Consider the following 13,744-nt stretch of genomic DNA (forward strand, 5'->3'; position numbering starts at 1 on the left):
TTGTAGAAGTTGGATCAAGTTTAACAAAAAATGCCTTTTTTGTGAATCTGTTTCCTGTGTTTCTAGTCGAGCAGAATGAGGACACCCTGAAGAGAAGAAGTGTGGAAAAATCCTTGTCAATCATGGACTACTACCAACACGACATGTTCTCGCACCTGGAGAAGGACAGCAGGAAGATTTCGCAGTACAACCTGCTGCACAAGGAGTCGGCCCTTGATGGAAAAGCTGGAGACAGGCTCAGTGTGAGTATTCAAACTCCTCATTGTTTCCCCGCTAATCAGATTCGCTCATTAACAGCTGTTTTACAGGCTTGCTGCCGATTCCCATCAAGCATTTTATTCGTGTTAAACTTTCCTGTCAAGGAAGCCGTCCAGTAGGTCACTTTCTAAGTGTTTCAATTTAGCGGGTGAATGTTCTGTATATTAATAGTTATTATTGATTGGTAGGCCTCAGAATACCATTAGAAAGAGAAAATGCACTACGCCCTGTGTTTGTTGTTCTAGGATAAATCAATTGGCTCTTAGCGTAGCCCAAAAAGAGGCACTTTAAAGTGTTAAAAGCCATGCAGCTCCCAGATGTATGCTTCTTTATGCAGCATAAAGAGGATGAGTATTGAGTCAGAAAAACGGCGCCTGACCTCAATGAAAGTCTTCCCAGGATGGAAGATGCATAATTTCGCTTTCCTTGCAGCGGAGGCAGAGGGAGGAAGAATAAATTGGACCGTTAGGATTCTCGTATGTCGCAAACTTCGGCAAGGAGACTCCTCAGATGGTCAGACTCCCAAAGCACAAGAGCTCTTTCAAAGTCACTAAAAATCCAAGGTTTTTTCTTTTTTCTTCCCGATAGAGTTGTTTGCACTCCCAAGGTTTTTCTCTTCGGCCGTTTGGAATCGTTTACAGATTTTCACGGAAAAAATCCGCCTAATTGCTTTCGATCACCTCACCCTCTTGTGTCAGCGGGTATTTGCCTACAAGTATTTAACGCTGCTGAATGACAAATTAGAATCAGAGACCATGAAATGGCCTGCAGCCTGCAATATGCCGGCTCTCTGGGACAAACTCTCTTACAGTGCGCCTGCCCCAGCAGCAGCAGCCCTGACATAAAAATCCATAATTTAAAAAAAAAAGGCCTGAGTCAGCACGACTTTTTCAGAAAAACTATTGTCTATTAGAGATGGGGGAGAAAAATCTCAATTTATGGTGTGGGCTGGTTCTCGACCTCTGAAGTCATCTTGGAATTTAAAATGAGATCAGATCGAATCTATTTGTAATCATTTACACCCACAAATTAGAAAAAATAAACATTTTTTCGAATTTAGATCTCATTCCCACCATTAAACAGTCAAGTTTTGTTGTGCACATGCAGCCTCCATCTGAACCATGCTGCAGATTATTATGACAAATTGCGCTGGGTGTAGGTGATGCAGTGAGTCCAGGGTGATTCAGCAAGTAAACACACACCCGAGTGTCCTGAGAGCGGCACTCGAGCACAAATGAATCCCCCTAAGCTCCGAGGTCAGTTTGCTGACTCTGCCAAGTCAAGCAAAAGCAGCGTTTCGATCAAGTATTACATTATTGTACAGAGGCCGATTCGCCATTTAACAAAGCAAAGTTCAGCGACTCCACTCGAACTACAAGCGAGGAAACAGGAAGAGAGAGATTTCTGATTCCGATCCGAGTCCCGGTGGACAGGCAAAGCATCGAACGGGAAGCTTTTGAAGTGACGCTGTGCGGCCAAGCTGCAAGCACAGCTCCATTAGCCCACACGCAACGGACTCAAACAGGACAAGCAAGGCTGTGTTTGTCTCATCCTCAGACCTGCCTGTCATGTAATTGGATGCGCAAGGCTACGTTTCCCAGTTGAGTGTTGGCTTGCAACACTTACAGGGACTGCTGCAATAATGTGAGGTCAGAAGTTCAACCCCTGAAACACCCAAGAAGCACGCCTTGTCAGAGTGAAACCCGTGAAAACTTGCTGTCATAAAGCTGCTCAACTTTCTTTAAAAAGCTGCTTAGTATTGTTTCACAGCTGTGAGATTATATTAGTCTGTGGATGTGCCTAATTCTAATATTCACGTGTTTTTGAGCACGTACTTTAGGACCAAAGCTGCAATGGCCCCAAATGCAGTTTATCAATAGGCCTCCATTGTACAGTAATACAGCGATAATGAGTGTTAGCTGCTACCACTTGGGATCAATGGCTTTGTGTGTCGTAGCATTGGAGGTTTATGAACTGATCCAAGAGATTAAAGAAACAGCTTCCTCAATAATAGCTGACACTGTCATGAGGAGTAATTTACTTGTAGACCACTTTGCAGGTTTCTAACTCTAATTTCAAGACACTTTGCGTTTGGTATGAAATGTGTCGTATTTTTCTGCTATTCGTATTATGGTAGTCATGTTTACTGCAAAAAGTTCAAATAAAGCAGCAACTTCCATACATGAATAACAAAAACAACAACATTTCAGAAACTGCAGTTTCTCTACTGGCTCTGAAAATGACTCGTTCCCCATAGACTTCCAGTTTTACAGAGGAAATAAACAACTTTCCACCCAGCAGCTAAAAACTGTTTTTATGGTTTTAACCAATTTTCCCCCAATTTAAGAGCCTGGCTGCTTTCACTGGAAGATGGGTGCCAACGCAAGTATCCACACCTGTCTGCTAGGCTAACCAAATAATGTGACGAATGATATCTGTTCCTGCTACCCTTAGCTTACATCTCAAGTCCTGTTTCTCACAAGGTAAAGCTGGTTGTTGTTAATCCAAAGGTTAGTAGTTTGCATGTCACACTGTCCTTGAGCGAGATACTGACCCCAAGTTGGTCCCAATTTAGAACTCCTCGAACGAATGTTAGACAAAGTGCTTAAAGTACTTGTAATACCTGTTTCTTAGTACGCCTTTAGTACCAACTGAGTTTGATTATGTCTATTGCTACAAGACAGGATGGATCTATGCATGCGTGGGCCCTGTGATTGGCTGGTACTGACTAGGTATTTGGATTAATGAGCAGTTAAACACACGTACCTAATGAAGTCACCGGTGAGTGGAAGTACCAGTCCGTGTAAAATGTGACTTTTCAAACCCAGGGAGACAAATCCAGATGAAGAGGAAGTCTGATTAGCTTTAATAAAAGGTAAAAGGTGTTTCAAATGCAACAACAGCACACCTGAGTTTGTCTAAACTTTTTCTTAGGTACAAATAGTATTGTAAACTTACAGTTTTTAGACAAAGCACCAATAAAAAACCCAAAATACAAATAAAAAAAGAGCAGCTGTAAAATTTAACCTGTAAAGTTTGACTCCACCTTACTACTGCTGCATAGTAAATTTACTTACTCCGATGGGAACCCACTTACTGAAGCATCCTATCGCACTGTGTACGTTTGCTGTGATTTTACTAGCAGCTAATTCCACTGATTTCAAACTTCTGCGTTAAAATAAGCATTCGTGTCAACAATAACCTTATTCGTCAGCCGTGAACCGACCGTAATGATGGATGACTGCTTCTGAACCCATTTATCCCGCATTATTGCTCTGAAAAAGACAATCTATCCGAGTGTCATCACCTCCTCACCCCTGGCTGTGCACGTCCACACCTGTGCGGCCGCTCTCCTTTTGTCGTGGCTCGGGAGCATTTGACTGTCACCGGCTTTAGTTTGGGGAAGTTTGGTGGCTGGTAGCGGGCCTGTGTCAGAGCCCCGTGATTTAAGCGCCTTTAATAACCTTTCACAAACACTCAGGAGAGTGATGTAAAGCTCAGCGGCTCCCATCAGGGCCCTCACAGCCCATGCTGGCCTCCCATTCATCATCCTGACAGCACCTGACAGCCCCGCTAACGGCGCCCCCCACCCCCTTCTCCTTTCTATCCTCTCCTTCCTCCCAGTCTCTCTTTCTCCCACGTGTCTTTGCCTTTCTTCCCCTTCAGTTTTGCCCCTCTCTATTTCTGTCTCCCATACAACTCTCTTTGTCTTTCTTCCCAGTTGACTTTGCCCGCTTTCGCTCTAAACAGGTTTCCTTTGTCTCCTTCTGTCTTGTTTTTGTCCTCCTTGAATGAACTTTTGTGCTTTTATTGCTTTTCCTGCTTACTCATTACTTTCCCCCCTTTATTTCCACGCTTTGTCTGGGATATTGCTGCAGGAAAACAGCATCAGAACTTGTGCCAAGGTGTGGCATTGGTGATATTCCTGTGGCCCAGGTCCAAACAAAACCCTTCTGTGTAGCACAAATCAGCAGACTCCTCAAGCGTGGAACAGCTTGTTACCTTGGGCAGTAATTACATGGTGAGGGTTAGGGGAACATTTCAGTTGACATGCAGTTTGAAATAAGGCTGCTAGATAACCAAAACTGCATCAGTGTACAAATAAATATCAGCAGCAGGAATATGCGCTTCCCACTGTGTCACTGTCAGGCTGATAGCATCACCAGAGTCAGATGGAAAAGACCCCGAAATAGAAAGCGAGAAGCCGCCATCGCACTTTCACCACACTGGCCCGCGATCAAATTACTCGCGCAGTGGTGACAGCAAAGACAACACATAGCCCGAGACAATAAATAAGTTATATTAGCATTTCCCCTCCCACCACCACTGTTGTCCTCATTGTAAAGTAACCCAGACGCTACGATCACACGATGCACGGACACGAAGTTGCTGAAATTCTGTCAGCAACAATAGAAAATGAGTTTTCCAATTACTTCTCCCTCCAAACTTTTCTCAAACCTGACACTGACCAAACTTGTGATTTGTTGCCTCCTTTCAGCACAGTTCACACTGAATACACTTTCACGTCATTGAAACTGGCCATGAATAGTTTCTAATAACCATTCAACACCCAGCTTGATGTCTGTCCACAGCTGCTCTGATTTTCTTGCAGATAACATGGGGAAAAAATTGTTTTGTTAGTATTAACACAAATCTCGCTTCATAATGCCTCCATGTGCTGAATACAGATCTGCTTCTATTAATTTTTTTTCTCATCACATCCTTTCAGCAAACTTAAATGCCAGCAGTGGACTTGTTGCTTTATTTTGAGGATGAACAAATAACATCTATGTCAAAGTCCTTGAGCTCTCAATCTTGGCTCGTGGTGACAGGAAGGTTTGCTAATTGGTTTACAGTGCAGATAATAATATTTGTCATCTTATTGCAAGTTATATCTTTAATAAACCAGTCAAAAGAAGCAAGTCAATCCTCCATATACATTCCTGTTAAAAATACATACTATTCAGGAGAAATAAACATGTTTGCAGCCTGTTACGAAACTAAACTAAACTAGATGAGGGCTCCTTTAAGCCACCCATTTTAATCGTATTAAGGTTCCAAGTTATGCAGTATTAAAGCATCATCTACATATAAATATATAATGATGAACCATGCATGTATATACCAGCATAGCCATACGTTTGACACTCACTGATATGTCAGTAAATGGCAGTCGTTGCAATTTTCAACCTCAGAGTTTACTTCTGGACCAACTGCTTTGCATCAGCTGCTTTATTAAATAGAAAAACAAGAATAATATAGTTATAAATATGCACTGATTAGTGTGTAATTATGTTTTCTAACAAACTGCAACTGCAGACTCAAAATATGAGGCGTCATGCCAATGTTTTATTATATGAGAACGTGTCCTCTCCACCAAAGAATGCAAAGGAAAGAGAAAACGCAAACAACATTTTAATAAAATGTTATCCTCAATGTCCTGAACACTAACATGCAAAAATGTGGATAAATATACTCATTTATTCCTGATACTGTTATTATCAGCACATTAGACATGTGATGCTCCTGTCTCTGGACATCTGACAATGAGCTCGCTAAACAGCAGCAACAGCTGGTTATAAGCTAACATTATGCCAGCTAATGTTAGGCTTGAGAGTCCTAAAAACCACACTTTCCCTCTGATAACAGTTTGATTACATTCTCAAATCCTTGGTGAGTTTATTCACTAAGTGTCTAAGTCCAATCCAATTGAAGACAGTTTCACTAATGTCAGATAATAGAAGCTAACGGTGGCTAATAGAGGCTAACAGCAGCTAACAGAGGCTAACAGCGGCAAAAACAGTTGCACTTACTGACAGAAAAGTTCACACGCCCTAAACAGCTCATCTCAGCATCACTGTCACTAGACAGAAAAATTCTTCATTGTCAATATCCCAGCATAACAAAATTACTGACAATAAATACCATATTTAAACATAGCTTACTGACTAATTAACAGATACATGAGGGTTGTAATGGTATGATGCTGAGCACTTTACATGAGTTTTTTTGCATAATATAAAATCCCCATAAGGAGGTGAAACTGCACATGAGGTTCATGCATAGTTACTGTGGGGTCGTGTTAAGATGGGGAGGAAGCTGTGTTTCGGTCGGTCTGTATGTGTTTGGATAGTTTTAAAGCGCCTGCCATAGTCATAGGAGCCTGAACACAGATCGGGGCGGTCGTGGCTCAAGAGTTGGGAGTTTGCCTTGTAATCGGAAGGTTGCCGGTTTGAGCCCCGGCTTGGACAGTCTCGGTCATTGTGTCCTTGGGCAAGACACTTCACCCGTTGCCTACTGGTGGTGGTCAGAGGGCCCGGTGGCGCCAGTGTCCGGCAGCCTCGCCTCTGTCAGTGCGCATCAGGTTGGCTGTGGCTACAATGTAGCTTGCCATCACCAGTGTGTGAATGGGTGGCTGACTGGTTGTGTAAAGTGCTTTGGGGTCCTTAGGGGCTAGAAAAGTGCTATACAAATACAGACCATCGTCCGAGGGGTGTGTTGTCTTCATGGTTTTGCTTGGCCCTCTTTATGATTTTGTTTTTGTTTGTGCTGCTTTCACAACATGCTTGTGTCACCTTTGGTGCAGCTACCATACAAGGCTGTCATGCAGGCTATGAGAATGCTCTCTGTTGTGCATGTGTAGAAGGTGATGAGCAGCTGTTGGAGCGGTTTGGCTCTCATCAGCCTCCTTAGAAGGTAAAGTCATTATTTTGCCTGACCTGTGGCTGCTGATGTGTTCTCATTCCAGTAAAGGCGACCCCCCCCCCCCCCCCCCTCCCTGGGGACTCCAAGATGGCAACTGTTACTAGCTCCATCTTTTATTTACAGAGTGTGGCTATTACAATTTTGGTCATTAAAAGCTACTAAGTATAGCAGTGTGCATACAATTAGTTTGACTTCATGAGAAATCTGAAGGATTACAGATCTAAAGCATAGACGTGTAACATCTGTACGACTCAGAATATTAACGTAAAAAGGGAAAAATACATAACAGCAGGGGAAAACGAAAAAATGTTTCTTGCTTGAGTCTTAATAAAAGACCCTTTCACTCAGCTTTTGTAGCAAGCAGGTCTGCTGAATTTGAGTTTAGACATCCTATTACTGGCATGTGATGCAGAACCAATTGCTGATTCGGGCCCTCGTGTTTTCAAGAAGGAAGCTCTCACTGAGACGTCCGCCTGGAGCCTGAGTTATGTGTGGAGCCATCATTTTGGATGCGCCCGCAGGTGGTACAGAGACCTGCACCGGGAAGCTTCGATCTGCTGGTAATTGTGTTCCTCCGAAATCAAACCCAATCAGCGATAGCACAGCCAACCCCCCTTTCTTTTCTCTCCTCTTGTTTGTGACGAATGGAGGCTGGCTGAGAGAATCAGCATCTGAAGACTGTTTTTCACTGTCGCACAGCTAATCACAGATTCACGTTGTGCACTCTTTTCTTTGCCCCGAGGCGGTTTAACGACAGGTCTTTTCTTTTTTGTACAGCTGACAAAAATCTGACACAAAAATAGGAAAGCTATGAAAAAGCACGCGTGGGTGTCGAATTAAAACTCGTCCGGTCTAATCTGCATTCAGCACCTGTTTTTAATTTGGAAGTTAACCTCCGCACCTGCAAAAAAAAAAAAAAAAAGCTGCTCCTGTGTGTCAGATGTGAGTCACACGTCACCTCTGGGTACATTTTTCCTTTAATATTTCTTTTGATTCCGACCTCTTTACAAATTTATGATGACTCCGCCTCCCAACAAAGGTCACCGTGCAGATTAATGGGCCTCGATGGGATGTTAGGGTTTTGTGTTGATTCGGCATCAGTCACAATATGAGGTGATTACTTTCATTTTTAGCCTTCCTGTTGAACTTTTCAGGCATTTTCTTTTACATTTGCATGTTTAAAACTCTTCCAGGATTTGATGCTCTTATGAGACCTGCTGCATTTAGAGGCAAATGATTTCCTCTCTTCCCTCTCAATCCTTTCCTCATCATGACATAGTTTACACCTGGGTTGGCACGTGAATGTAATTAGGTTGTTAGTAAGAGAAACTGAGAAGACTTAACTAATGTTTCACTATAGAGCAGTGACATCCCTGTATCGAGCACGAACAGCCTGCTATGTCTCACAGAAAGATTTCCAGTATGTCATTTAGTCAGTAAGCTGTCACTGCATACATCTACAGAAGCACCACATCACCAAAGGTGGAATATTTTGATAAGATAAGAGATGAGGCTACTTGATAAGGAGAAAAACATGCTAGATCAGGCTGCAGCAGGAAATAGAAGAAACCCTAAATGGACACACTTCCATTACATACAGACCTTAGAATGAATTAAAAATATAAATAATAAAAAAATAAATTAAAATAAGCTGTTCAATCAATGGTTTCACAGACAACAGGACTAATTAATTAATTAACAGCTGTGCTTACATAAAGGGACACTGTACTTCCTGCTACAGTTCAAAATTACGTGACTTCAGCTTCTTGTAGATTGATGCTATGAGCCTGCTCCTGCTCTGTGGCTGGAAATGTCAACCCTGTGGACCAGACTAACAGCAACAAGCTCATGTGAAGCTTTCACCCTACAGTATATTAATTAGGCTGGGATATAGCAGCATTATGAACATAGAGATTTTTACAGAGTAAACAAAGAAGGTGAGCTAATGTCTCCTTAGGTCGCCCACTTTTACATACTGTTAAATCAGAAATAACCAAATTAAACTTTTCTCGTTGTGGCCTCTTTGATAAAAAGGAGAAATTCCTTGCTTTATGACTTATTCGATCAAACCCTTTTGGTTTTTATTTAGGTGGAACTTTTGTAATAAAGGCTGTGAAAGCATGTATTTATGGCTAAGTAAGACAAATGTGATCACGTTTTCAGTGTGATAAGAGGCAGATGAGACCTTCATATTAAGGGGAACTTTTAAAGATCTCTGTGTGTGCGTGACCCTTGCAGTAAGAGTTTGCACGGGCCAAATTGTGCTAATAAAGTTCAGTGGCGTATGTGTTTGTGCTCCTTGTGTGAAGTAGTTCTGGATTTATGTCCGAAGGGAGCTACAGCTCGCAGCTAAATGCTAAACGGTCCAGGTTTGGAGGGTCCCTAGAGGTTGTCCAGCCCCTGCAGCTACTCCTCTGTGTACTTACCCCTGCAAAAAGCACCTATGAAGATAGCTGCTGTGCTCCCAGGCTTTATTTGTTGCAGAAATAAAGTTGTTTACAGCCTCTGAGGAGGTGTTTTGATGCTGAGGGGTACAGTAACTACCTTGTTAAAGTGTCTTTTGAGACACGCATTAAAAAGATACTGGGAAGCAGGTACATTATGAATAAGAACAGACTATTTTTAGGTGTATGTGTTGTGTTGCTTTCCCTCTGAAGGGATTATTTTACTCTGTGATTGTGTGGCAATGGGTCATATGACAGTGAAGCAGACGGCTAATGCATGCTTTTACAGTTTTTGTAGCTGAGTTAGCTAAAGGTGTGTTTCTTGGTCTGGCACATTTTGGCATCAGCTAAGAGATGAAACCACTCCTGCTAATTGAAGCAGTGTTAACAAACAGCAGCTTTTTTACTAATGTATTCCTACAAAGCAGATGGTCAGAGGTAATGCAAAAGAAATAATAACGTTGAATGGCACAGTTAATGTAGCAGGAAGAGTGCCGAGGGGACCAAATTCCCTGCGATGAATGCCTGCCAGCACCCAAGACGTACATTTGGTCGTTGAGCGTGACAAAAATCTCAATATAGATCACTGTCGTACTCACTGTTGTTAGAGTAGAGACAGGGCAGCGCAAAAAGTTCACACTGCAGCATTTACCGTAACATGAACTAGCGTGTATTTGCTCTTCATTAACAGATGTTCCTTTCTCTCTGCAGAAAGAGATTCCCATGGAGAAGATGCCCGTCAGCACAAGCCAGCCGCTCTCTCTCAACTTCTCTTTGGAGTCCTTAAACAAGCTGAATCAGAGCAGCTCCAGCAGCCTGTACCCGGACACGGGCTCGGGCGGCCGCAGAGCTGACTGCCACGCCGACGGGGGGAAGAGCGGGGAGAGCTGCTTCAAAGGAGACGAGGCCTCGTCCTCCTCCAGTTTCACGAGCAGGCCCGCGGTGGATCCCGTGGGCTCCCTTAGCGACTCGCTGTACGACAGCTTCTCTTCCTGCACCAGCCAGGGATCCAACGAAGTCTGAAAAAGCAGGGCTGTAGAGATGGAGTCCAGTTTTCAAGACATTTCTCTTTCAGATTCTGTCCTTCTTATTGGAAATCATGCCTTGATTGGCTGGAGGTTGAACGACACAGTGGACATATGGAGTGGATTTTTTGGGTAGATTACATCTGTTTTTCTAGGGGATTACCCCTAACAGGGTTGGGCGATACATTAACATTTTCTGCCACATCTCCACAACTAATTATTTTGGCAAACTGAGGTACACCTTAGCATCTTAAAGCAGCCATTCCCAAATTAAAAATATATATTAATTAAAAAACTATCAATTTGAAGTGGCATCGTTTTGGAAAGCCGACATTTTAAAAAGTTTGTATTTATTTATTGAAAACGCCCAAACTTTGGGAACCACAGATGGGATAACAGCAACTCTATCAAACAATTAGGGTAGAAAACCAGGAACATTTGGCATGTCAGTGAAAAACTTTGATATCTGTGTACAGCTTTCCACTCTTGCTCATAAAACCTCCAGAAAGTAAGGAGCTATTGCACTTTAGAGTTAATTATTTACAGCGACATTATAAAAGGTGGACGTACTTCCGAGTATAACAAAATAAATAAAGAAATAAAGCCAATGCAGAAGTGCCTTAAACCTGCATTATTCTTTAATAACCACCAGGGAATGCAGACCTGTAGTTCCAGAAAGACTTGTTGTCTATGGGAAAATAATCCAGAGACAACATAAGTAAACACTTTTGTGATGAGTTTATTAGCTCACTTGCTTAATTTGGGTCATACTCAGTAAATATTTAAGTCCATTCTGTACATTCTTTGAAGTTTAACGATTATCCGGGGTGTGCCATGTCCGTCCCTCGTCAACTGCAGTTTAAAAACATCGGAAGTTTGAACTTCTGAAACCAATGGGTGATGTTACCACAGCCACATCCATCTTTTATACTGTCTACGGTTGCAACGCAGAAAATTAGCAAACTAAAACGCCAAAAATCTCCCGCAATAATACAACCGCCAATCATCTGAGCCGGTCACTGTCCTATCGCCCAACCCTAAACACTAGTTTGTGTTTATTTTCTTCTTTTTTCTCAGCCTTGCAAAAATGTCTTGGTTTTGGTTTGGATCTGCTCTTGATTTCCTCTCAACCTTCAGCTAATCTTGGAGAGGACTTGTCTCAGTTACAGCCCTGCCATGAAAGGACGAGTGCCGGTCCCCTCTGCCTACAACAAGAAGCCCTTAGAAGAGCTACAGACGCGAGGATGAATCCTCAACCTAAAAAAGAAAAGAAAAAAAAACAGGACTTTTAAAGGTTTGGCTTGGGTGTGGTGGACTGGACAGCAATACACGTTTGTATCATTAGTGACCACCCCTCCTCCTCTTCCTCCCACCATGCTGGTGTACTTCTTATCATTGCACTGTAACAAATACTGTACAAAGATGTGTAAAATAAAAGAAAACACGACAAGCAGAATGGGCAATATTTGCATAAAACTCCATTTTTGAAACTCCACATGGTACATGAATTAATGAGACCAGGTACAGATAAAACAAGCAAACATAAGGTGTCGTCGCCCGTAGCTCAGGGAACATACTGGACTAAAGTCGATTGTAAAAATGAAAACGCAGCCATCGGGAAAGCGTAGACAAATGGCTCTCCAAGCATCCAAACGTAGTCTCATGTAGCATAACACACCCAAACTCTCCAAAACCTCAGCTTTCCTCTCGTGGCTGTATATTATGTTGTATATATTAAAAAAATATAAGTTAATATCAGAACGGGCATTGCTGATCGATATATATGCAAGTAAGAACAAAAAGAAAGTAAAAAGATGTAAATTGTTTGCCAATCGTTCAACCTGTTTAATGTCTGCTGTTTGGCGTCTTGTGTTTTCTTTCGGGCGTTCTTCTTCTTCTTGTTGTTTTTAAAAAAAGTAAAAATATTATTTTGATCAATAAGAGCTCACGCTAAAATGTTTTTTATCACTTTTTTTATCACATTTCTCTCTGGAATTTGACCAGCTGGTGCTAATCAACAGAGCCGACTGTGTGTTTTCGATTTTTCTATGAAACTGTTAATATTGTATGAAGAGAGTCTGAAGAGGACTTGTGTATTTTTCTAGATGTCCAGTATTTATACCCACATTTTGTACTGTCAGACTGTAGTGTGATTGTCATGCTTCACCTCTTTCCTTAAACCTTCCTTTGTAAAGAGAAAGTTACCAGCAGTGTTACTTTGGTAATTAATATTATTGTTATTATTATTATTACTGTGTGCAATTTGTCTGTTACACTAGACTTTAATGCTATATTTTATGTAACTATTTCCTAAATAAATACGAGAAACTATTTCCTATTTCAACCTGAGCTGCAGGATGTCTGTGTGTTTTTCTGAGCAATATAGTGAAGGAGGTGCTACGTGTACCTTCATACGCGGTGATTCATTTGACCTTTCTTTAAGTGTGAAAATCCAGGTTTGGAGAAAGCCCTCCCCAAAATGTTTCATGGCGTGTAATCACCGCTTCCCCCTCACAATCTGTCAGCAGGGGCTGAAGCTCAGAGCTCTCGCTGCAGAGGGATTTATAACCATTAGTCCCCTGATGGGCAATTATACGCATATAAATAAACGCAATTAGTTTAAGCACGCTTGGAAGATTTCTCTTTCTCTGTGTCTGCCTCTTAAGCATAGGCTTGTAGGTTATTTGATCAGCACGCGAGCAGATTTAAAGTCGAGGTTAAGTAGTATGCTTTTTTTTTCTTTTGTTCTGTCCAGTTCCTCAAGGTGAATCACAACGTAAAGAACTGACAGTATTAGACCAATAACCCCTGTGAGCAGCATCTGGTGACTGTGGGAAGGAAGAACTCCCTTTTAACGGGAAGAGATCTCCAGCTGACCAAGTCTCAGGAAGTGGAAGCAACTGGTAGAGGATTAGGAGAAAGCGAAGAGAGGAAAGAATAAGAGAGACATAGGTGCACTGATTTATTATTAGAAAAGACTGTATTAAAATTTCATGAAAAGGTCACAGAATTTGGTGATGACTACACAGCGGTATTACAAAAATAAAAATGAGTCACAAAGTGCAGAACTTAATGGATTTTCACAGCACTGAAAATATGACTCAAAAACTGAAAAGTAGTTCAAGTTCTCAAAGTGAGTTTCAGAGACGTGCAAACGGTCCGGAAGCCAAAGCTAACGTCAATTGCTGCAAATAATAAAATGGAGCAGTAATCAAGTGATTATAAAAGTCTTCATGGGTTAATAATCAGGCACACAAACACTAACATGTCTAAGTGTCCTTTAAAGTTAAACCTTGCTTGTACCTGCTAGCT

General features: G+C 41.9%; 1 protein-coding gene across 9 annotated transcripts in view; it reads left to right on the top strand.

Moving 5' to 3' along the window:
• The window catches only part of LOC147301875 (nck-associated protein 5-like), a 188,662-nt gene extending 176,307 nt beyond the window's left edge, over window positions 1-12,355 (top strand). For all 9 annotated transcript variants that reach the window (XM_086282914.1, XM_086282912.1, XM_086282913.1 and 6 more), the window contains 2 exons: window positions 67-242; window positions 10,119-12,355. In XM_086282914.1, the coding sequence (XP_086139040.1) occupies window positions 67-242; window positions 10,119-10,430 (488 nt within the window). In that variant the 3' untranslated portion in view covers window positions 10,431-12,355. The remainder of the gene's footprint in view (window positions 1-66; window positions 243-10,118) is intronic.
• Window positions 12,356-13,744: the final 1,389 nt, after the last annotated feature.

This window comes from Aulonocara sp. 'chitande type north' Nkhata Bay, linkage group LG23 (genome assembly GCF_057382095.1).
Source record: "Aulonocara sp. 'chitande type north' Nkhata Bay isolate Kocher_YH1m ecotype deep benthic linkage group LG23, A_spYH_male_GT1.1, whole genome shotgun sequence".
NCBI classification, from domain to species: domain Eukaryota; kingdom Metazoa; phylum Chordata; class Actinopteri; order Cichliformes; family Cichlidae; genus Aulonocara; species Aulonocara sp. 'chitande type north' Nkhata Bay.